The 25862-nt window shown below is 30.9% G+C and overlaps 1 protein-coding gene across 1 annotated transcript in view; it reads left to right on the forward strand.

The window, feature by feature from the left end:
• The first annotated feature begins 631 nt into the window (after positions 1-631).
• LOC145324509 (uncharacterized) overlaps positions 632-25862 on the forward strand; it is a 53402-nt gene continuing 28171 nt past the window's right edge. The window contains exons 1-10 of the mRNA XM_080167091.1: positions 632-988; positions 1655-1739; positions 2862-2914; positions 3424-3521; positions 3920-4014; positions 5025-5071; positions 5557-5741; positions 5947-6267; positions 6737-6825; positions 7764-7834. Of these exons, the coding sequence (XP_080023217.1) occupies positions 971-988; positions 1655-1739; positions 2862-2914; positions 3424-3521; positions 3920-4014; positions 5025-5071; positions 5557-5741; positions 5947-6267; positions 6737-6825; positions 7764-7834 (1062 nt within the window). The 5' untranslated portion in view covers positions 632-970. The remainder of the gene's footprint in view (positions 989-1654; positions 1740-2861; positions 2915-3423; positions 3522-3919; positions 4015-5024; positions 5072-5556; positions 5742-5946; positions 6268-6736; positions 6826-7763; positions 7835-25862) is intronic.

Raw genomic sequence — 25862 nt, forward strand, 5'->3', positions numbered from 1 at the left:
TTTCCCTTTTCAAAATGAGTATTTTTAAATCTATGACAATTTTTTTGGTTATTCTAATCCTATATACTTTACATTTTTAAGGCGGACGAAATTAAGTTTATTTTTTTATGTTCGGTAATGCCCAGAATCTAGGGCTCGGCAGCCTCACGGCTGTGGTCTACAGTTAAGGTTGCTGCAACTATAAATAAGCACTTTCTTATTGCAACTATTACGGCTTCAAAACTATTATAAATATAGGATTTTTGCCGAGCAGGAATACGGCTGCGACTACCGAGCCCATACATAATAATGATACTTCTTATTTGTGGCACAAATTTTCTTCAATAAAATTATGTACGTCTAGTCACTACGCCCATGAAAAATTAGTATAATTGGACTTTTTATATTTATGTTATAGCTTTATTTTGACGATGTGCGTTTTAGATATTTTTTTAGCGAAACTACATTATGCTTAATTAGTACTTTAATTACTTTAATATGAACTATTGATTTGTGTAATACTTTAGATCAAAACTGTCATTAAATTCTTAACGTTTATTTATATGCATTTTAGTTAAATTCAGCCAAAGAAATTAAATGAAGTGATTAATAAACATTTTCTCTCAACAACAATTTTTACAGGTGATTTCAGAGAATAGATAAAGATCAAAACTTGTCTATTGAATATTATGATAAAACCAGATTAAAAAACATAATCTGAAAGTAAAAATATTATCATTCTTTCTAAAAAAGAAAAAATCAGCCAACAGAAAATTCAAATCTTCATCATATCTTGTTAAATCTACCCCTCAAAATGTGGAATCTACGTACCTGGTTCAAACTTCACAGAAACAGACATAGAGTTCCTTAGAAACATAAGAAGATTAACGAGTAGCTCCGCTACTCATTATAATATTTGCACTTGTCTGTGCAATAAGATATAAAAAGACTCTTAAAATAAATTTAAGTGATTACTTTACTAAGAAAACAAATGGATAAACAAACGAAGGTAATATTTTTTCTCGTATTCATTCGAATCCGGTGGATAGGAACCGGTTCTCATCCATAAGAAAAAACTATGTCTAGCATCGTATTATGCTTTCTGCTTTCTACGAATATAAAAATGTACAATCATAAGATTAAAACCAGTTTTTATAGTTGTACATTATATATCCGAGGAAAGCGGTTTATAATACGATGAAAGAAATAACTATTATATGATTATATCAATGAAAGTACAAAGATGTTTGTCTGTCTGTCTCTTGAGGCTATTTGCGCAGCCACTAGTACTTAACACTATTAGTTCATTTTTAAGGCATGCAAAAGCTGTTCTACAGTGCAAATCTTACTTGAATGTCACAGATTGAATTAAAAAATTTAAGTTAAGTAATTAAATGATTGTTTAATAACATTTTCCTCTGTTTAATTACCGTAGATAGCCTTTCTGTAAGATTTGTAAAAGATCAACGTTATTTTTATTAATCTTATGTAATTTTCCTTTATTTCATTTAAAAAACACTAAATGATTTTGAGTTGACGAATAAGCTAAAATGGTTATAAAACTAAGAGTAATATCTTTTTGACAAACAAATCCAAGAAAAGTAAATGCAGATAATAAGGGGAAAAAGAATTACAGACCAACCGACGGATCTATTTTATTGAATTTTTATTGTAGATGATTCTCACATTGATTCAACTCCTGGTGATTAAATTTTGTTGTGCTCTTGGTGCAGACATCAACCATCATCGGTTAGATAATGGTGAGTTAGTTTCTTTTACCTCACTTTGTCTGTCTGTCCGTCTGTCTGTCTGTCTGTCCGTCTGTCTGTCTGTCTGTCTATCTGTCTGTCTGTCCGTAAGTCCGTCCTATATTTTGTTGTGCTCTTGGTGCAGACATCAACCATCATCGGTTAGATAATGGTGAGTTAGTTTCTTTTAACTCACTTTGTATGTCTGTCCGTATGTCCGTCTGTCTGTCTATCTGTCTGTCCGTCTATCTGTCTGTCCGTATGTCCGTCCTATATTTTGTTGTGCTTTTGGTGCAGACATCAACCATCATCGGTTAGATAATGGTGAGTTAGTTTCTTTGTCTGTCTGTCCGTATGTCCGTCTGTCTGTCTGTCCGTATGCCCGTCTGTCTGTTTATCTGTCTGTCCGTATGTCCGTCTATCTATATTTTGTTGTGCTCTTGGTGCAGACATCAACCACCATCAGTTAGATAATGGTGAGTTTGTTTCTTTTACCTCACTTTGTCTGTCTGTCTGTCTGTCTATCTATCTGTCCGTCTGTCTGTCTGTCCGTATGACCGTCCTATATTTTGTTGTGCTATTGGTGCAGACATCAACCATCATCGGTTAGATAATGGTGAGTTAGTTTCTTTGTCTGTCTGTCCGTATGTCCGTCTGTCTGTCTATCTGTCTGTCCGTCTGTCTGTCTGTCCGTATGTCCGTCCTATATTTTGTTGTGCTTTTGGTGCAGACATAAACCATCATCGGTTAGATAATGGTGAGTTAGTTTCTTTGTCTGTCTGTCCGTATGTCCTTCCTAAATAGGTATGCAAGTAAACTCGATTTTGAACGGCTGACTTTTTTATGGAAACAAATGAAGCAATCATTGAGCATCTACTCTTTAACTCTCTTTGTCCATCCGTCCGTCCGTTCATTTACATTTTTGGGATGTCTATGATTTTTTTCTTCAAAATTATCATGCTTTATTAAATTGTCTAGTGAGTCTTCTAAAAATCATCCAATTTAAAACTGCCTTTGTTTGTCAGTTCATATGCTTTGAAGTTGTTGGCCCTCATTTGTTGAACTCATAATTTTCCTAGTTTACTATCCTAAGTATTTTCTTGATTCACAATGATTTTAACTTTTCATATTTAGAAACCGAAAGCAATTATAACTTCCCAGTGCCTCAAATAGAAAATGTTTATCAGGTAAAATAAATAGTTATCTTTTTTCGTACAAAAATTAACAAATAAGGAAGTCTAAAGAGATCTTAAATAACATAAAATTTTAGAGTAATTCTTAAAATAAAAATAAGATTTTTACTATTGAATAAAGAGATATAAAAATATACTAGCAGCTTTACAGAAATACATCCGTTTTTATACATTTTATATGGCTAGTGCCCCAGACAGAACCCATAAAATGGTTATATTCAGGATGACATACATAAATTCATTCTATTACTATGGGTACTAGGACAAACGCAGGAGTGACGTCAGATTTGACACTTAACCTAACCCATTTTAAACCATCTTATGGTTTTTCTAATGCCTAACCCCTCCGGGGGACTTTTTTGTATATTAATTTTTTAACCTAACCTAACCTGTTTAGAAAAAGTTATTTAACTTAATATTTTAGACACTCCTGCGTTTGTTAACTTAGTCGTTTGTCACTCCTGCGTTTGTCTGGAACCTTACTTTTATTATATACTATTCAGGCTTGGAAACCAATAGATTACGGCCATCCTCTAGTAGATCCAACATTACATTATGTACCACCGCCACTGGAAATTGTTCAAATTGGACCTAAGGACAAGTAAGTAGAATCTTTTAATAAAAGGACAATGATGCCCATAAGTAGCGCAACTTAAATAGGCTTATAAAATTATTGTCATTATAAATTTTAAAAAGTAAGTTTTGCTACTTATTGTTATTTAATCTTATTTAACAACATTAAAAGAAAATTCATTAAATGATAGAACCTGCTCTAAATGTACATTTTGTTTATTTTTAAAAATATGCAATACGTGTTCTATAAAACTAACACCGTATGTCTGCTTTTCTGTGTGTCTTTAACGCTTGCTTTCTGTTGCATGTACATAGTTGTTTAAGGTCATAATGTTAAGATTTTAAAATATTTTACTTATTAAAGTCGGATCAAAATTATTTAATTAGCACTTTGACTTTAAAATACATGAATTTAATATTATTTAGCTCTGATTATTACTACGATGAAGATGATTATGAAGGACATGGAATTTCAGACAATAAACTAAATGCAATGATATACTCTAGCGAAAGTAATAAAGGTTGGTACATTTGAAATATTTAAGAATATGTACACTACAGTGCCAAATGCTCGCTTTCCGAAACCTACGTTAAAGAAGAAACGTGTTTTTCTCGGCTGGTATTGAAGACAAATGTGTGAAATTTCGTTTGAAAATATTTAATAAGCATCTACTTTATAACTTACTTTGTCTGTCCATCCAACTATTTCACTGTGGTGAAGATATATTTCTAAGGAAGCTCTTTAAAATGCCTAGAAAGTTTTTAAATTTATCCCTTTTTTTAAAAGCACTATAAAGAGCTCTTTGTTAAGGATAAGATATGATTTTCATGATAGCTATTAAAGACTTTTTTAAAAAATGTACTATACCTTTAAAAGTTTTACATTATTTCTTGCTTTGATTTGTGTTTTAAAAATGTTGCAACTTTTGTGCCACACCTTTTGTGTTATATATATGTACATATTCAAATACAAATACTTGCAAAATTCTCTAATTTTGCGGATTAACAACATTATATTTGCACATTTTCTAAGAAGTTGTTAATTTTGCCAGCGGTGGCCTTGGAGCGGACGTACGGACGGATGGATTGAGAGCAGTTAATTGCCAATATGTTCACTTTTTAGATTAGTCATTCATACACTATTCTTATGCTTAATTGTATTACTACAAATTCGAACTTATCACCTTTTTATCACACTTTTTAAGGCTATCCAGTCGCCAGCTAGCTGAGTTTTAGAAGCTTTATTAACATTACGGGTGGTTTACTAAAGTATATATATAATCCTATTTGTGCATACATAAGATTACCAAAATCACAAGAACCACAAATTATTAGAGATTCAAAAACTGCCCCCTCCTTTTTGTCTTTTTACGAATATGAATCAAATGCGGATATTTTATATTCAGCTGACGTTTAAGGTTATGGCAGATTGTTAGTAGCTGTCTAGCGGCTGCAAAGCCCTGTTTAAAATGCACAAGGATGGAATAGTTATAAGTTTCATGGCTGATTTTTAATCTTAATATTATTTTAGAAATATCAGAAGAGCTACATATGGAAAGAGCAAAACAACAATCAAAGGTGATTATTTTTTTATTAACATTTATGCCATGTAAGGAATATTTGAGTGGAAGGAGTGGGTAAGAAGTCCACCCCCTCCCCCCCCCCCCTAACTATGGAAAAAATGAATAACTTATTACCTACAATATTTTGTGATTTTTGGGTTATTTTTATAAATCTATCTAATAGGTGTAGAAAATTTGAAACTAGAATATTTAATTTACTTTATAACGCTGTTTTAATAATGACATTGGTCAAAGTCTATACAATTTTCTAGCATAGTCGTTAAGGTTTTTTAGCATTGGTCCAAGTCTATACAATTTTCTAGCATAGTGGTTAAGGTTTTTTAGCTACCCATAGATATATAGGAATATAGAAATATATAAAAAAAAAAAACTTCTAGGCCAACCTTAGACATTTTAATAGGATTTTGACCATTTAATGACTAAACTGTTATATTGATATCATAACAGCATAAAATATTTACCGGGTGTTATCATTTGCAGGTTGTTAAAGCAGAACCAGGACCCTACATACCGGACGCTAATGCCTCGCCAAGGCTAGATCTGGGGGATATAAGGAGGTACCCAATTTCACAAGAATATCAACCTCTCAAGAGTGGGATGTATTATGTGGATGACCCCCATGAAGAGTTTAGAGAAAAAGAAAGGCCGATGTATAAACATCAAAGGTAAAATCTATTCATACTGTATTTTTACTAAAACGTGGGAAATGATATTTCCTAACAGCTATTCCAAGTATGCTTATGAAGTTCAGTGTGAAGATTCTTATGGCCAATAAATTCCCAATGTGAAATTAACATTGTTAGTCATATCTTAGATTGTTCTTGACAATGATTTATTAATTCCTAAAAATTAAAAATCTAAACATTTAAGGTATGGAAACCATCTTCAAGAGTCTGACCGGCGGCAGCACTGGTCCAACGCTGGTCTCCCTGACCCTGATGTTTACATACCTGTCTCACTTCTCTCAACCCCTCCCACAATAACCCCCACACGGAAGCCCTACGGGGAGATTGTCAACAAAGATTTCTTTGATAAATTAAACTATGCGACTACACCGTCGCCCGAGTCTCAGTACAAATCTAAAAATCCGCGAAAAGTTGGGCCACGTGACGTGGTGGCCACTCTGCCACATAGAGGGTCTGGTGATCAGAGCCTGTTCCCACTTGGAGCACCCCAACAACCTGTGCGAAGGTAAGCTTTAGCTTTTGCCACAAAAAGTATTTTTTAAAAACCTAAACAATTATCTTCAAAAGATTTTTTTGTTATTTAGGCCATTATTTAGGGAAAATAATGTTGCATATTAAAAAACTTACACAATTGAAAAAAATCACGAAAAGTGACATAATTAAAATATTTCATATAGTTTGATAACCTGTTATTATTAAGGCATTTGATATGTTTTTAAAGACTTAAAAAATAATACATGAAAATGTATGTAAGGATTTATTGCATACTTTGACTGTTTAACATGAAAAAATTGTTTGAGCTTTTACAAATCATGTAGCTATAGCGAAAAATATCGGATATTGCCCGAACTTTGTGAGATATAAACGTCTGCTGCCTCTCAATTAAACAAGTGTTGCCATTTTATGTTTGTAATAAAAATCTTTTAATTTCATTATGATAAATTAAGGTTGTTATTATCTTTGTTTTAATTCAGGTTTGAGGAGAAACATGGTAACCCCGTGTACAAACCACGACTGGAGGGTGTGCTAGGACCCCCCAGGCCAGATGTTTATGATTCTCCAGGTATACATAGTTTTATTGTTTGTTGACAGAATTAAAAATTCAATTACATAACTATTTAATAAGTAATATTTAGTCGAATTTAATAACCCAATTTCTTATTTTAGATTTTAAAAGAAAAAGTAAAAAAAAATTTGGGGAGCAAAATTTTTTTTTTTTTGGGGGGGGTGCCCGGTGACCCCCCCTCATTTTTAATTTTAGATAAAAAAAATTTTTAAAAAAAGGGGTTCACACTATACAAAAAAAATTTAAAAAAATTTTTTTTGGGGGGGAGATTTTTCATTTTTAGGGGGGGGGGTTGGGGACGGGTGTCCCACCCTCCAAGAAAATAGTTATAAACCTTCCCGGGACCTATGAGAAGCTACCCTGTAAAGGAGAACCCGATCAGTTCAGCGGTTAGCGAGATCCTTCGGTACAGACAGACACACAGATACACAGACACACATACAAACATCCTGTTACTTTAGTATAAGGATATCGCCTACCATTTGAAAACTTTAAATGTCTAAAATGATATAGGTTTACAATATTAAAATACTTCTCTGTTATTTCCTCATTTATGCTTATTTTTCCTGCTGAAATATCCTTTTTCCTTACTAGCCTCTAAAGGCACTTGAGGTTGGAGGGGAGGAGGTCGACACCTTACTTTCAATTTTTTTTTTTTAATGTATGAAAAATTAGAGAGGGTATTTTTTCTCTTGGGAGGGTGGCGGTAGTTGTAAACCTTCCCAAGACCTATGAGAAGCTAAATATAAAGGAAAACCTTATTGGTTTATCGGTTAACGAGATTTTTCTGTACAAAGAGACAGACATACATCCCGTTACTTTTATGTAAAGGTACATTTATTTAAAGCTTGGTAATTGAATAACCTTAAATCAAGAGTTAGTTATGTGCTGAAAGAAATTGATGAGAAAATAAACTTATATTAACCATGTTCTAGGATTCGTGGACAGAAGAAGCTCCATAGTTGCCCCAACTTGGGAACCACAAAATGTTTCCTATTATATTGAGGTTAGTTATATTATATTGTATTTATTACTAGCAGCTTCGCCCCTAGTATTTAGGGGATCTATATCCGTAGAGGTAGAGAAGGACTAGAAAAATATCTAAAAAAAACCTAAGACTCAAATCTGAAAATAAAATAGCCTAAAACCACCACAGGAGATATGTGAAGCTTACCTAAAATAGAGAACTTAATTGGATCAATAGTTATGAAGATTTTAAGATTCATATAAAAACTTACTGCTTTATTTTGTACTCTGAAACGTAAATTTGTAATTTGTTACTTGGTAGTTCAAAAGAATCAGAATTATTTAACTTTTACAATTTTTTATCCTTATAAAATCATCAATTTTATAATAAATTCTTTAATTTGCTTTTTACGAACGCAATTGTCCTTGTTATAATTATTTTACAAAAATTATTAAATAATGATTTATTTGCAAAAGACAATTGCAATGTTTTTGCAAACAAATATTGAAAAATGAATTATACAATTGTACACTAAAAACATTATTTATGCTTTTAACAGGGATTGTCAGAAAATCAATCATTATGACATTTAATAGGTTTTTAAACATTTTTAGTAATTTAATGTTTGAAATATTTGAAATCGGTCAATATTAAAAGAAATATTTGGTACCTATCTATAACGAATTGACGTATAGACCGTTTTTATTAGTTTGTACCAACCAATTAAATACAATACAAGATCCAAGTTTTAGGCCAACTAATAAGATAAAGAGTTTATAATCTTTGGGGATTAATACAATTTACATTCCATTGTCCTCTCACCTCCTGAATTTAATATTTTACTGTCTGTCTATGAATAAAAGTAATTCAGTACATTCTAGTGGTTAATTTTTATTCATTTTGCTTAAAGTAATCTATATATGTTACCGTTTCAAAGCGTATTGGTATTAATATTTCGGATTAAGTCGAAAATATGAAGAATATTTCCCAGTATGGCTCAAAATCCAATGGACTAAAATTGGCACTCACATTTGCTGAAAAATAATGTATCGTATTATATACGGTTTTCCGCGTATATAAAAATAGGAATTATAATATTTGATCTTACTATCCGTGGCAAACTGTCTATAAAGTGCAATTCAATAAATGTATATTCTCTAATTTAAAATAATGTTTCCGGCCAAACATTTGGCTATACAGCATAAGAACTGGGTTAAAAAAATCTGTAAAAGCAAATAATGCAAAGAAAGTCCAGAAATAACACGCGAGAAAAAAACTCCCCTAGCATTATTGAGTCTTGGCTATGTTTAATTATTTTTATTCATCGTTGTGTTGTATTAATATAGGAATATTTTGGCAGCTGTTTGCCCATTAGCAGCCTTTAAAATTATTGAAAAATCAGTTCTTTTTATTTCTGACTCGATCCAAAGTTTGTTTTTGAATAATGAAATCATAAAATTTGATAGCTGTAACTTTACGAGCAATTTGACAGGGATAACTATTGGTAAAGTCAATTTAAAAGCATTATACTTGACGTATACTTGCCTTAAAGTCAGCCACAATTCATATTAAGTACTTCCATACAAAGGAAGTACAATTAAAGGGTGTTTGTAATAAGAGATTATGGTTCATTTCCAATAAATAAATGAAAATGGACATTGCCAGGGAGGATGAGGACAAGGGATTGGAAATTAAAGTGGTACCAAAAGGTTTATAACCACATTATCTTATTCATTGGCTCAAAAACTTTAGGTACTTTTGTCGAATTTTAAATGGTTGTTTCCAAACCAGTAGTGTCCAAATTTTTATAACCAATAATTTTAATAAGCAGAAGGGTAATTTATCATCATTTGGGATGTATGTATATCAATTTATCGTCATTGTCTGATCCCTTAATATAATATTTAATCAGCCAAGGCAGTGCTGTAACGACATATTAACATCTATGGATAATAGCATTACTTTTTTGTAATGTTTTGTCTTATACTAGCGGCTACGCCCCTAGAGGCCTCTAGTGGCACTTTAAATGTTTTTTTTAATATTTAAAATATGTCTATTGCGTTAGACGTTTATGTTTGTGTTGAACTATCTTTCTAAAATCGAGAACGTAAAAAAAATTTCAATTTTTTAAAAATTTATCTTGGGAGGGTGGTGGTACTCTCCTCCAAAATAGTTAAAAACCTTCCCGGGACCTATGAGAATCTACCCTGTTAAGGAGAACCCGATCGGTTCAGCGGTTAGCGAGATCCTTCGGTAAAGACACACAGACACATAGATACACAGACAAACAAACATCCTGTTACTTTAGTATAAGGATTGGTAAAATAAGATTACAAAATAATATCCAGAATGTGTATCCATCTCACTGTGATTCCATTTAAGTAAAAGAATCAAGTGCACCACGAGCAAGCATTTTTTCATGGTCAATTGACTACTATATACATATTCATGGATTTAGGCATAGGCATATTTTTACTGGTCAATATTTACTATTCAAGGCTTAAGGTATGGAAACGAATAAATTTTTCATTGCAAATTGACTGCTATATTTAACATACTCATGGGTTTAGTGATAGGTGAAGAAAGTGGTTTTAAAGATTAAAAACTAACAAAATAAACATCAGAAAACCCTTGTGAAATATATTTCAAACACACCAATTATTGAAAGCTTCTAATTTTTGGGCTACCAAATCAAAAAGGTGAAATTTGAATGATTTTTAAGATACTGAAGAAGCTTTTTGTGCATTTTTTCATATGTAACAGGCGTATATCTTAAATCATTCGTAGGCTTTATACATACTAAAGCTTTTTCTCCAAAAAAATCTTAGTAAGGAGAAAGTATGATTTTCTTTTCTTTTTCAAACTTTTATCTATCCCTTGTTTTCTGAAAGAAATAGTATACATAAAGAAAGATATTAAAATGTGTATAATGAATACCAACAGTATTTATATAATAGCGGCCATTCAAATATTTACTACACCCTGTTCCCACGATTAGCCCTGTTAAACGTGCAAGTATGTGCTGACACTTTGTTTATGTCGACAGTAGGGAATTTTGAATGTTAGCTATTAATAACACAATATTGATTAATGTTGTATGATATCAAAAGTGGAAATTTTCTAGAGAGGGAGAGTGGTCTATGGGCTGTATATTACACTAGTCCCCAATGTTTTATAATTACGTTTTCATATTTCTTGGGTTAACAACTTTGGGGACTTTTAATGAATTTTTATTGGTTTGTTTATTAAGTTGAGTGTCCAAACGTTTAAACAACTAACTGTAATCTACAGAAAGCGTAATTTTGTTGTAATATTTTGGGGATGTACATCAATTTATAGAACATTGTCTATTCTCTGGAAATTTTCATTGACAAATAAGCCTAATTATATCATAATAATTGATATAATAACAGGATCAGAGGCTAACAGGGAATTCACAGTGACCAGCATAAAACAACACTAAATACATGGATTAATAATTAGTCGAAATATTCATTTTAAATTAAAGTATTTTTTACAGTGAAGCTACGCTACTCTATAGATGTTTTTTGGGTTAGCTGAATTGTTTTAAAGAATTTTCTAATAATTCTCAAATACAGATGCATTAGATTACTTTTTTTGTCTTTATTAAAGTATAAAGAAGATCATAACAAGCCTAAAAAATACTTATCAGAAACATATATATTAAGGCTTTTTAAAACCTTCATAGATAGATTACGAAGTTTCTAAATTGATTAACCCTCCTTTTGTTAAAAGCAAAGATATCTTAGTATGAAATTTAATATATTTAAAATGAAATTTGTTAATGCATTTCATTGCAGTCGCATTAGGCGGGTATAAGGATGTCAGATTTCAAGTTTTTTTTATAATGCAAAGTGGCATTAGGAGGAGACATCAATAAATAATCAAGGCATAACAAGGATGGTAAGGTCACAAAGTAGTGCAGCAATAACAAGCTATTAACAATATTATTCAATCCTTTTGTATACATTGTTTGTAGATTAACTCAGCTGGTATTAGATAGTAGCTGCGTAGAGACTGTATTATTATCTATCATTATGTGATAGTTTATCGAACGGATAGACCAAAAACTATAGAAAAACTTCGCTACTAAAAAGACGAATGCCCTTTTTTCTCTTGCATACATGCATGTTTTTATCAGAGATCTTAAAGGATAAGACAATGACGATAAATGGATGATAATTTGAATTACTAATCATGCAGAATAAAATTATTGGTTTAAAAGTTTATACACTACTAGTTCTTTATCTGCCAATGAACAAATTTTATTTATTGGCGACCTTTAAGATTTAAATAACCTTTCAAACAAATATGTTTTTGTTTAAGATTTATTAACAACTTTTGTTAAATTTAAAATTCGGTAACTTTAAAAGACTTTTCCACTAATACTTTTTATCTGAACTGTTACAACTGTTCTTTTTCATTTAAAATTGTAATTGGTGCGCTAATTACCGCCTTAACTGTCCTTGTTTTTCAAAACTCTTAATTCTTACTCTAAGTGGAAGTGGTCAGTGCAAAAAATTGTTGTAGAAAAAGGTATGCATGAGGTTCCCCATATTGTTACATCTGCATAATCTTTTATATTTGTAAAAATACAATTGTAAATAAATAAATTATAAGTTTATAGCAAAATTAAGAGGTTTGCGCAGTAGTTATAATATATGCGATTTCCAGTATAAGTATAAACACTTAATACTTGGAGAACTCAAGCTCACCCATAGACGTTTATTTCCCATATATATCGGACATGGATCTTAAAGCAATGTAGCAGGGCATTTTGTAAATGTTAAAAATTGGAAAATTCTGTGTAGGAAAAGTTGTCGCAAATATAGGTATTGAATAATTATTTGCACATATGAAAATTATACGGAAGTGAAGGCACACCTGAGAAAAGCATTGAATCAAAATTGAAGATATGGCCCCGGGCAGTTCTTCAAATATTATGAATGGCGTGCACACAGATTGGAACAATTTTTCTCGTATTCATTCGAATCCGGTGGATAGGAACCGGTTCTCATCCATACGAAAAAAGTATGTCTAGCATCGTATTATATCCAGCTTTCTACGATGCGAGAAATAACTATTCTTGCATTAACTACCATTAAATAAAAGTGCGTAGTTAGTATGTCAACGTAATTATGTCATTAGAACATCGACATTTTGATTATGTGAGCCATAAGTTAATGTCATATAATGTCAGCCATACGTGTTTTTTTCATTTATTGTTAAACCCATATAGTCGACATGAGGAAAAAAAATATTTTCTGTAAAAGATATAAAAATCTGATTAAACAATTATTTCTAAAAACCAACTTTATTGTGTTTCCTGTTTTATGATTTTTTTCCTAACCTACATCCCTTTCTTCCTCCGTTGGCGTGCACGCCGCGCCGATTATGTGCTCCCTGGACACGTGGACGTTTATCAAAATTATTAGCGTCTGCAAAATTTACGCAAAATTTTGCCTGTTTATGCTGCGTCATATTAATTTTACTATTTACTAGGGGAGGCAAAAGGTGAAAATTGGATGAGCTAAACCTGAAATCAATATGTCTGTTGACAATTTTCATAGTTTATGTTTACTACTAGTGGTTGAAGCTTTTTTCAGTGCCTATAAAAAAAAACGTCATACTGGCCTACCATTGGTGAATTAAAACCTATACTGGCCTGCCATTGGTAATTTAGTCTATTAACAATTTTCTTATTTTATGTCTAATACTTCTGGTTACACCTCTAGCAACAAGTCCCATAATATTTCAACCTCTTCTGAACCCATAGAAAGCTTTCTTGTAATAGAGAACTCAATCGGTTCAGTCGTTTGCAAGACTTTTATTAAAAAACAAAGTTCCTACTACTATATATTCTACAATAAAAATAAGTTTTTTTAAAGCTAAAGATTTTTAAAATTACTTGTTCGAAATGGTTGTAATTTCAGGGAAGCGTTGTAAATATCTTAAAATTGCTTTAGGCTATTTTCCGAAGTGCTAGAGGTAAAACCAAAAATTTTAGCATTTAATTTAAGCTGTATTAACGACATACTAATCTATTAAAATTTTAATTTCAACTTTAGTGTAAAGTTATTTTCGACGACATACTGTTATTTTAATGAAATTATAAATTGAAAATGCTCGTATAGTTTTCTTGTTATTGCTGCGCTACTTATGGATATATTACCTGGAATCTACAGGGATAAGACAAAATTATAAATTCATGTACAACCCCAATGATGATACACAAAAATCAACTTTATGAATCAACCAATCAGAATTCACTAAAGTCGCCAAAGTTTGTAAGCCAAAGAATAAGAAAGCGTTACCATAAAACTTTGGGGACTAATCAACAGACCATTAACTCTGACATAATACATAGTCCTTAATAGTGAATGAGGAAGTGGCATATGATGTCTGTTCCTATTAATCATAATTGGGTTGATATCTTAGTTAATTAAATTAATTTCTAGAGCTGTTATAATCAAGTATTTTACTTGGCATAGCGCTAAAAAAAATGTGACATTCAAGATAAGGAGAAGGAAAGATTGGGTGTGTTTTCACGTCCGCATAGTGCTTTATTTTAGCAAATAAATTTAGGTGGAGGGGAGGGATGTTTTCAATGATGAGACTAAAACATTTAAAAGATGCAGTTTGTGCTATTGCGATAATATGCAGCTTTGATTTATTGATGATGGGATCCATGTGCGTAAGTGAAAGCACACCACTTTGGGCTGCTAGGGGTTCTACAACCGGAAATTTTTATACATATGTATGGTCAGGAGAAAACGGCATGACAAATTGGAAATTTTTTGAAATTTTTTTGCAACAAATTCGATCAACCCTTTTTTGCTTTATAATCTTAACTTAGATGTAAAATTTGATAAATGTTACTTTAACTGTTTAATTTCAAAAAAATCAATTAATCCGAATTTTAATTACCTAAAATGAGCATTATTGAAAATTTTGGTATTCTTATTAAAAGTTTATTTCTTTAACCTTTTTAAAACAGTGCAACAATGAAATTTACAAAGGCCAGGTAACAACTTTAAATGAGCGTAGTTTTACCCAAGATGCCTATGGCCCGGGCCAACTAAACTGGTGTTGATTTTATAGTTTTTATTTTATTATTCGTTGAAAATTGTCGTTAATACGATACGATACATGATTTTTCAGTATGGCTCAATACTGGTACTAATCTAGCGGATTAGAGGCCACTATAGACTTTTTTTTCCATATGGTCAAAATCTTTCTATTTTCTATCAATTGTCATATGCCTTTCTCCCTCAGCATATAATATATATAAAACTTGACATGAATGTTGCCTAGAAATCTGATAAAATGCCAATTTTTGCATTCCAGAGCGGACACTGGAAGTGGACATAGCAGGATCATGAATTATTATCTGAAAATTAAATATTAAAAAAGATTGTTCAATATATAAAGCAATAAGGTTTTTTGCCTGTAGCTTACAAGATTTTGATAACTACTGAACCTATTGAGTTCCCCTTTTGAGGGAAGCTTCACATAGATCCCGGGATGGTTTTAGGCTTATTAAATTAAGATTTGAGCTTTTAGATAGTATTTAACTATATTTTCTGCCTTTTGCTTCCCCTTTTAATGCAGTGCCACTTGATGCTAGGGGCGCAGCTACTAGTGATTTTATATAATGAAGTTAAACCATGTATAGTTACCTATTTAGATGATAGGTAAAACTATTTTCTCAGAATTCTTACGTAAATATGGGTCAGTGTATTAGTTTTTTTTACTAGCAGAAGTATTTTTTTCAATTGTGACCTCTTTTAATAAATGATAAATAGCCGAAACAAAATTCCATGCTTTTAAATTGTTTCTTTGTAAAGTAAAATCATTTTCAAGGAGTTATTTAGTTAGATGTCAAAAAAATTAGTATAGAAAAGGAGGAATCTTTTATCTTAATTTATATTCGTTTCTGTGGACGTACAAAGTAAAGTGATAAAGAACAGGAATTCATTCAATCCCAAAGAGTTTCAGTCACTTACAAACAATTCTAATTTTTATGCATTTCAAGCACATACTTATAAAAAAACTCAGCTTTGTATGAAATTTTTAGAGTATGACAACATACATAAAAGCGAAAGCGAAACTTAACACATTAGTACAAAAAGACACAGATATTAAAACTTAAGAAAAAGATTGCTATTGGTCTAAAAAATAATGCTAATCTTTATGTAAAATAGTTTAAATATCAGGAATCTTAAGGGTTAAGAGTAAGACAATGGTTTAAATATTTAAGTACATCCTTCAAAGATGATAAAACAATTGCCCTTTCTATTTTTAAAGTTTTAACCTACAAATCAAGGTTTAACAAACTTAACCAAAGGTTTTGAGCCAATAATGAGATACATATTCATAAACACAGCAAAATTTACAGTTCAATATCATCTCCCTAAAGTTTAATATGAACATATTTACATTTTAAAAGATTTTAAAGATTTAACATTTAAATATTTATTCCAAATACGAAATAATATACAAACAGTTAAATAATAATAATATTAGATAAATAAGATTAAGACATAAATCAATCCATATAGAACGAATAAAAGAAACAATGTGTATGTTAGGCTTAGTTTGATATGAAATTAATAAAATCATATATTATATTGTTATTCAAGCCGGCATTATGAAGGAGTTTACAAGTAAATTGAGATAAAAGAATAGAGTGTGCATAGAAATTGTTGTCATCCCACTTAATGAAATCATCCTCTACGCTTATTTTTAAAGATCTATCTTTTGCAACTAAGATTAAATGGGATAATTGTAGATAAAAATCGTTTGAAAAGCCTTCATAAAACATATTGTATAAGTAAAAGTTTTCTTTTAAAAAGATGAATTCTGGCTTACTATCATTCAGAACATAATCTAAAAATAATGCAAGTTTATGTATAAAATAGGTAGGAAACACACAAAAATAGAGGGCGTGTTCTGTTGAACTTATTATATTACATTTTGAACATAAGTTTGATTCAGCTAACTTAAATTTGTAAAGTTTATTTCTACTATTTAGAGTTCTATTCATTTGTTCAAGAAGAAAATTTTTATAATATAAAATAATTGGCATGTTAAATATTTTTTTTAACGAAATATTAAGCATTTCTTTGTCTGGGATATACAGTTTATCACTTACTCTAGTTTTCAATGCAGGTAAACTGCAAGCATTTTTATTTCTATGTAAATGTTTGAAATGAAGCGAAAAAATGGATTTGTTCTTTAAAAAAATATTTCCGATGGGGATTAAAAGTTGTTTTGCTCTCTTTGTTGTAAATACGCAATCTCTAGGAAAAGCTGTTTTTGTTGACTCTACTATATTAGACAATTTATTTATTAAGGAAACGTCTCTAATTATATTCGGCAGATCAGCTCTTATGCATGGCAGAAACAGTATTTTTTCCTCAAATTTTCTTGTTTCAAATATAGAAGCAATGGTTAATTTCTTAGCTTTAAGTAGTACATTTTGAAAATTTTAAAAGTTCAATTATATGCTATATGTACTATTTAATTATAAGATAAATTAATTTTAAAAATGATTTAAAATTCTAATAATTAAAAAAAACATATCAGTAACACTTTCGAATTTTAGCCTAATTATTTATTATGATCAAGCTAATAATAAAGTAATAACAAGGACGATTGGGTAAACAATAGGCGCAGTGAAATTAATCATAGAAAAATCAATTTTACATAGAGGTCATGGATGACATATTATCGACAAGCTGTTATGCAGTAGGATTTAATACAAATATCATGATAAAAAGAGGCCATGGCTCACATATTTTTCATCATAATGTTTAATTAATGCAGTCAGCGAGAGTATTTAACTGTAAAATACATGTACCCATTCTTTAGTTTTTCAACTTTGGGTACTTTCATTAATTCTTCATTAAGCGGTACAAACTAGAAATTTTCCATCTTTTTCGTCAATGACTTCATTGTACAGAATTGGTAATTTTGTTTATCATAATTCAGAATGTACATCAATTTATCGTCCATTGGCTTATCCTTTAAGATAGCAATAAAATGACATAAAATCAGTCCCATTTTGATATGATAACAGAACAAATGTTTGAAAATGTTAGCTTCAGCACATTTCATCCCCAGACGGGCGGACGGACGTACTGTCATAGCAGCTACGCTCCCTCCAACTAATGACATTGCAAATCATGTTTTAATCATTATTGATTATGTTATGTCTGAAATTACATCACATAAATAATTTCTCTATGTTTTCCAGAACTGTGCTGAGTGCTCTGGACATACTACTACTGTATCAACAATAGACATAAAGAATACATAGATATATATTAGTCCGTTTAAAGCCAAGTTTAAAGCCAAAAAAAGAAGATTTATAATTGACATGACGCCATCCTAATGGCATTTATTGACTGTCAACAAGAAAACATTAAATAAATGATGAAGTTTCTTATGCTATCATTTGGAGTTAAAGTTTCCTTAGCCTTTCATTGTTATAAAGAAATATGTGACTTAGGTAACAAAAACTACTAAGCTAGCCTAAAATTTTTTGTAGGATTTGGCCTATTATCTACATTGCAATATTCGGATCATGGAGAGAAAACGAAGTAGTGGGTTTCGTTGTATATTCACAGTAGCCTTTGATAGGTTATTTTAGGTTATGTAAATGATTGCCCTGCATGGTTAGAGCCGCCCGCAGGGGCTAGAAATAGGAGAAAAGCTACTGTGAAAATATGACAAAATCTGCTACTTGATCAATATTTTTGTGTTGATATGAAAAGATCACAAAAGCTTGTTATATGGAATATTTTATGATAATTTGAGAATGTGCGACGCTGGTAAAAATTAAAAATAACGTTGTTAACCAGACCTTAACAATGTTACATGTTATGTCACGTAATTACAATAGAGGTGAGGGTAGTGCACACAGTATACACAAATTTGGTAAAAATAGCCTTAAACCTGCACTTGTATTATTCTTTCCCGAAAATCAAAGCTTATTTAGTACAGCCGTTAAAATCCTTACTCTTTTATTTTGGAATATAAATAAATTTATTACAAATAAAACTAGAATAAGATAGAAAAAATTGAAAGCAAATAATTTGCTAAAATACTTGCTTATACAAGTTTTATGAAACATCAACCGATATTTTTTAAGGACAATATTTATGTCATAAACAAAAAGTTTAAATCTTTTGGAACTTTTTTTGTACTAAGCTTTGGTAAATATATAATATTTTTAAAGTTTTTAATGTCATTTAGGTATCTTTTGAAATGCTTATAAATTTATATTTGTAAATGGCGATTCCTAGTACATTAGATTAAGTAATTAAGTATAATCTTATTTGAGTTTTAATTAATATTATGTCTCTCCTATATGAAATGCACTCTATTACCGCCGTGTCTATGTCTCATTAATTTAAATTAACTCTAATGGATCTTGTATTTTGTAGAATTTATGGGTTATGCAATATGTCCTTAAATACTGTATTGACTTTTAAAATAACCAATGTAATATAATTTCATGCAATCAAACGCTTGTCTTTTTAAAACGACATTCTAAAAAAACTTAATTTTCCTCAAAAAAAAAACGCAAAATCAGCTTATTTTGCAATATTATGGTATTAAATTAGATTAAGATCTTTATCAGGCATTCTTATTCTAAGATTACATTAAATCTCATGTCTTATATTACCAATATATTGAGTCTCAAACAAAGTTATGGTAAAATAGCCTAAAACCAACAAAAGTATTAATTTAAAAAAAAAGATTCAAATGCAAATTTCGATAAATGTTTTTAAATTTAATTTAAGTCTTTCTAGTATACTAGTGGCATCGGCCATTGCCTTAAAGAACTTAACCATCATTTTTTTACAAGAGAAAAAAAGAAAAACTCTCTCGTATGGGGCAGGGGTTATCCACCTCCCCCTCCCCAACAAATATCAACTGGAATAATACAAAGCCTTTTTAAATTTAAAGAACATTAACACAAACACACAACTTGCTAATTTAAAATGATTGGGGTTTCAAATAATGCCTTGATGAAAATGTCAAAAAATTTACTTTAAATATTACAAGTCCTTTATTTCAAATATTAATGTCTTTTTTGAAATGATACAAAAGGAACTTGAAAATAATGATTGTTTTGTAAGGCCTAGGGTTTTCTACATTGTTCCTTTTAGCAATGACCATTACAGTGCACCAATATTTTGAAGCAATTGGAATATGTTTCTAAAGTATTTCCAAATCTTGTCTATCTTAAATGGGTAAAAAAGGATCAATAGTTTTAATGTATACTAATTACTACACAATTCGTTATTATCAGAAAAGTATACAATGGCGACTATTTAGTAATTCTTAACTATGTCAACATTCACGAAATGCCAAATAGTCGGTAAAAACCTTTGCTTTAATTTATGTCCTTTTGTCAATTGTTGAATAAAATGCTCAAGATATTAGCTCCAAGCATTGATCCAGCTTTCAACCACTTCCAGACATTCTTAATATCTAACTTGCTAAATTTTTGCACTCTAGCAAGTCTAAATGAAAAATGGATGTCATTTCCGCACAGATATGGCGGGAGGGGGAACTTTTCAACAGGCTTGCGGCGGCCGGTGGTGCACGCACAAAACAGAGGTTGTTGGCTGCGCGGGTGACCTACTTTAAGCAGGGTAATATAAATAGGCAAAGCAATGCCTTTTCAACAATACATATCAATTAGAATAATATTTTATACATAGTTATATTCAGTACTATGGGCTTATCTTGTGAAGTAATTTTGACTAAATAATAATATGATTGCACTTTATAGCAAAAAAACAATAATCAAATACCTAATTAAAAATACATTTTTAAAGCCTCATTTTTGTCTTTTTTTTTCTCTGAAACTTTGATATTAAAGAATATATTTAAAAGAAAAAGATAGTTGTTTTTACATTGTTAACATAAAATATTATCTGCAGGACAATTTTGATTTTGCGCAAAAAATTTGCAACATTGAACGGTTCCAAAATTGGTTGATATTGTTGATAGTCCTTGTACCTTGTAGCTGCCACTTAGCCCCCTAGTCTTCATAATAGTTTCCTTAGGAGGGTGTGGTGACAATTTTTACACCTTTGTCTTTCCAGCATGGCTTGTACCTTGTAGCTGCCACTTAGCCCCCCTAGTCTTCATAATAGTTTCCTTAGGAGGGTGTGGTGTGTAGCTGCCACTAAGCCCCCCCTAGTCTTCATAATAGTTTCCTTAGGAGGGTGTGGTGTGTAGCTGCCACTTAGCCTCCCCCCCCCCTAGTCTTCATAATAGTTTCCTTAGGAGGGTGTGGTGTGTAGCTGCCACTTAGCCCCCCTTATCTTCATAATAGTTTCCCTCTTGTAGCTTGTAGCTGCCACATAGCCCTCCCTTATCTTCATAATAGTTTCCTTAGAAGGGTGTGGTGACAATTTTTACACCTTTTCTTCTACTATTATTATAAGTTTTCAGTATGGTTTTGGAAACCGATTATTATCCGCTTGTTTCGGATCGGTTCTTAGCAATGCGGAAAAGCCATGTATCGTATCGTAATAGAGACAATTTTCTTAGATTGATCATCAAAATCATAATATTATTACAGTTTTCTTAACCCGGGCTTCATTGTATAATTTTTACTTTTATTATCAGTGGAAAGCTGTCTAAATACGATGCTATAGATAATTATTAATCATTTTAACTCTTTTGAAAATAAAAATGAGAAAGGTAACGTCTAAGAACAAACAGACAGATAGATGAACATAGCCAGTTTCATTTTCAAAATGTAGAATAAAATTTATGAATATATGACGTATTCACATATCGTTAGTATTGGTATTTAAAAAATCATAATTAAATAAAAAGGTAATTTGTTTGATAGATTAATAGTTGTTTTGATTTCTTGGTTAAGATAGTTAATCAAATGGCTCAAGAAATAAATAGGATAAAGGGTTTTACTATAAAAATTTGTTTAAAGGCTAGTGAAAATTATTTATTACATTTAAGTTAATATTTGGTACTATCCCTTTTTTTCATGACACATGTATTATCACTTTGAAAATAGGAATGGACTCTCGTATACTGAGAGATGTCTTTCAACTTTTAACCTTTGATTCTGACCTCTTTATATTATGCTAGTATAGTGTGTAATGTGTAAGGATGTTGAAGGAAAAGGAATAAGAAGTCTTAAAAAACAACGTCCTATTATGTTTAGTCAGTTAAGATCTCATTAACCAATTTGTCCTCCTTTTAAGAAGCCTTTATATCTTCTGGTATGGTTTCAGACTATTTTTTTTTATAAAAAATTAAGTCTTGGAATGGTTTCAGGCTACTTTTCTATCCTCTTTCTCCAAATTTAGATAATCATTTGATTGTGGCTATACCTCTCAAAAACAGCTGGACCTCTCATTACACAATTTGTTGGGTAGTTAGGAAATGGTCCAAAGAAGGATTTAGGCTATTTTGTATGTCACAAATATCTAAAACTATTCACTTTTGAATTTTTGAATTTTTTTTTTAGATAATTTTTCATAATTTTTATTCCCACTACATATATGTGAGTGTGTAGCTAGCCCGCAATTATAATGAATTGTGATGATAAGTTACTCTGGTACTATAGGTATGGCGGTCTTATCTCTCACATATACATCACATGAATCTGTCATTTTTTTATGTGAAGCTTCTCTGAAAGTGTTCATGTCTATATGTTTTTACTTTGTATGTTCATCCTTCCGTCTGTCCATCCATACGCCTGTCTTTCAAATCCATCCTTTTTTCTTTTAGTTCTTTTTCTTCCTCTTTCTGTATTTCTGTAATGCTGTTCTCTAATAGGTTCTCTTAAGTATCAATACTGTTTCTCTTCTCACTCTTCCCCCCAGTCTATCTTTTTTTCTCAGTCTCTCTCTCTCTCTCTCTCTCTCTCTCTCTCTCTTTCTCTCTCTCTCTCTCTCTCTCTCTCTCTCTCTCTCTTTTCTCAGTCTCTCTCTTTCTCTCTCTAGCTTCTATTTTATGTATTTCGCTCCTTGTCTCCCTTTTTATTTCCTTTACCTTTTATTAGCATTATCTAATAGTTGTAAAAATATTTCATTTGCGCGAAATCTATGGATTTGAATTTCCTAGTTATGGCGCAAATGTGAGGAAATGTTTGAATAGTTTCACCTCGAGTTAACATCACAATTTTTGGGTAAAAAACATGCCATTGTTTTAAAAAGCGCAGCAACCCAAGTGTGTCTGTCCGTTTGTCCGTAAGGCTTAATGTGACAAATAAGACCAATATTATTAATTTTAAACATTGATATGACCAACTAGAAACTACTATATAAATGTTTTGTCTGTATGTCTATTTATAACTACACCAGGCAAGATCTTGTTTTATCGTCTCCAACGTGAGATAGACTTCTGAAATTCAAGTGAAGGGGCTTCTATTATATAACAACTTTATATATTTAGATGATTTTTTTATTCGTAATATAGTTTTGGTTTTATTCAAATGCTTCGCTTCAAAGAATGTTACTTGAGAAAATATTTTCATAGAATTTCTTTTATTTTTTGTGTGTCATTATTTTTAAATTTGCCCATTTTCTTCCTTTCCCTTTCGAATTACTGCCATTTATTGTTAATAGTTTTATAAAAGGTTTTGGGGGAAAGAGATAGACTTACTTAATAATAAGGTTTGTATTTGTAATCTAAACGAAAAAAATTTCTTATCAAAGAATTTAGGGGGTGTTTTTTAGATAACAAGAGGGCTATATTAGGGAATGTAGACCCTTGTTGAGAGAGATTGCAACCCCCAAAATTTTGATAGTTGGGTAGATACATTTCCCTACACTCCCCTTTTGCACGCCTCTGCTTTTGAGTTAGAATTCTAAATATTAGAATTCGTATTTATGTCCTTAAGTAAGACAGCCAATATAAGAATAAAATTAGGGCTCGGCAGCTGCATGTCAGCCACCTGTAAGACACATGGAAATTGATATTTTATATCATTAGAAATTAGCTTCAAGTCTTACCTTCTCACTATGTTGATTAATCTGTAAAAGAGATATTTTAGACACATAAATTGATGGATAATTCGCGGCTAATTAACGGGTGTCGAGCCCTGAATGAAATGGTCACTCTTAACCATTTAAATGGCTACTTGTCTAACAAAAAGCCTTCGCACACTTTCTTTGTATTACCATGTAAAGGTCAGCAGCGCATTTCAAGTGTGCTGAGAAGAGAAGTTTTTGTTTACTCAAAGCAATTGAAACTCGACAATGCAAATACTTGTTGTTTCGGATACCTTTACACGTTTACAAAGCAGGGATCTAAAGGGATAAGACAATGGCCGATAAATTGATGTATATCCCGAGTGATGATGCACAAAATTCCGTTTTCTGTAGATTACAAATATTGGACACTTAACTTAATGAGACAGCCCATCAAAATTTAAAAGTCCCCAAAGTTGTTAAGCTAACGAATAAGAAACTTTATTTTAAAACTTTGGGTACTAGTGGGTACCAAAATTTAAAAGTTATAATTATAAGAGAATTAAAATCTTAAATTTTGTATGACGATTCCCTTACTTAATTAACACTGCTCTAAAACTTAAACTGTGATAATAATAATTTACCATCGCCTATTCCTCGCTTATTATGGATGTTGCCATCCTTGTTTCTTCAAAGTATACTCACTTTTATTGTAAACCAATAAAGATTGCACATGAGAAATGTAAACAAAATATATCCTATGTACAAATATACAGTAGTGAATTTGAAACTAATTTTCTTCACTTAAATATCTTAATTGAGTATATTTATTTTGTGAATACATTTTTTTGCATATTTAAAATTGTCCTTTTGATCTATTCAATGAAACAGCATATAGTGTCCAATAAAAAAAAATGACGTCATACAATACAAATGACCAATGATAGGCCAGTATTCATTTTACCATTGGTCAATTAAAATGTATACTGGGCTATAATTGGTCATTTGAATAGTATAGAAGTACTTTTTATTGGACACCATACGCTGATTCCTATCCAATCTGATCAAAATCGATCCAGCTGTTTAATCATACGATATATGTCTAATATATGGAGAACAAAAATTTTTGTTAAATAGAAGGGAATTAATTTCACTCTCCTAACTGATACATGCTCAAAAAAGCAGACTGACTAAGTGGTAGTGTCCTTGCATACAGAAATTTTAATAAAAAGAATAGTAGTTTTTAAATCTTACTGAAGTTTAATTTGAAATAAATCTTTTAACTTTTCGTTTTATTGTCAGCGGAAAACTGTCTATAATACGATCATATAAATAGTTAAACTTATATTCTTTATCCAATGTTTATTTGCTAAACTTATCAGTAGGTGGTAAGAAAAATGTTAAAACCATATTTGATAGTTTCATTTAAAATTTTATTGCTTCTCTTTGCTGGTCTGCTATTAAAATTTATTAAAGCCACACATGAATATTTATATTTAGGCTTGCGAGTAAACCAAATAATTCTTTAGTGGCAAAGTTACTCTATAGCGCTGTGCCCTTTCGTCTTATTTCGATGTATTTATTATTACTTGGATCTTACATGTTCTTATTAAAGCTTGTAGTGGGCTCAAATAGCTATCTTCCCGATCTCTATTTAACCTATCACCTCCTTCTTACTAAATAAAGTATTGGACAATAAATGAGAGGGGAAATAGCAACCTCAATTGAAGACAATTTTGTCACTCTCTTTTGCATGTATATTACTTTCTCGCTTTCTTTTATATAAAAGTAACATTAGATTTATTTTTTATTTGACTTTAGATCTGTTTTTATCCTTTTCCTTCTAAACTGTAGTTATTGTTCTACTTGTGCACACAATTGTACTTGTTTCTTGGTCATACCTGAAATTTAATCGACAGTACAATGACACGATAACTACATATACTTATGTTGACATAATAACGACACCATTTTTTAAAGGGATTATATTCAAAATTTATTAATTTCTAAATTCATTCTTAGAGTCATTTTGAATACGTAATTTATTTCCTCTGTTTTTGTAAATCACATAAAGTCAG

The sequence above is a fragment of the Acartia tonsa genome, chromosome 7 (assembly GCF_053477335.1).
Source record: "Acartia tonsa isolate MP-2025a chromosome 7, ASM5347733v1, whole genome shotgun sequence".
Lineage (NCBI taxonomy): Eukaryota > Metazoa > Arthropoda > Copepoda > Calanoida > Acartiidae > Acartia > Acartia tonsa.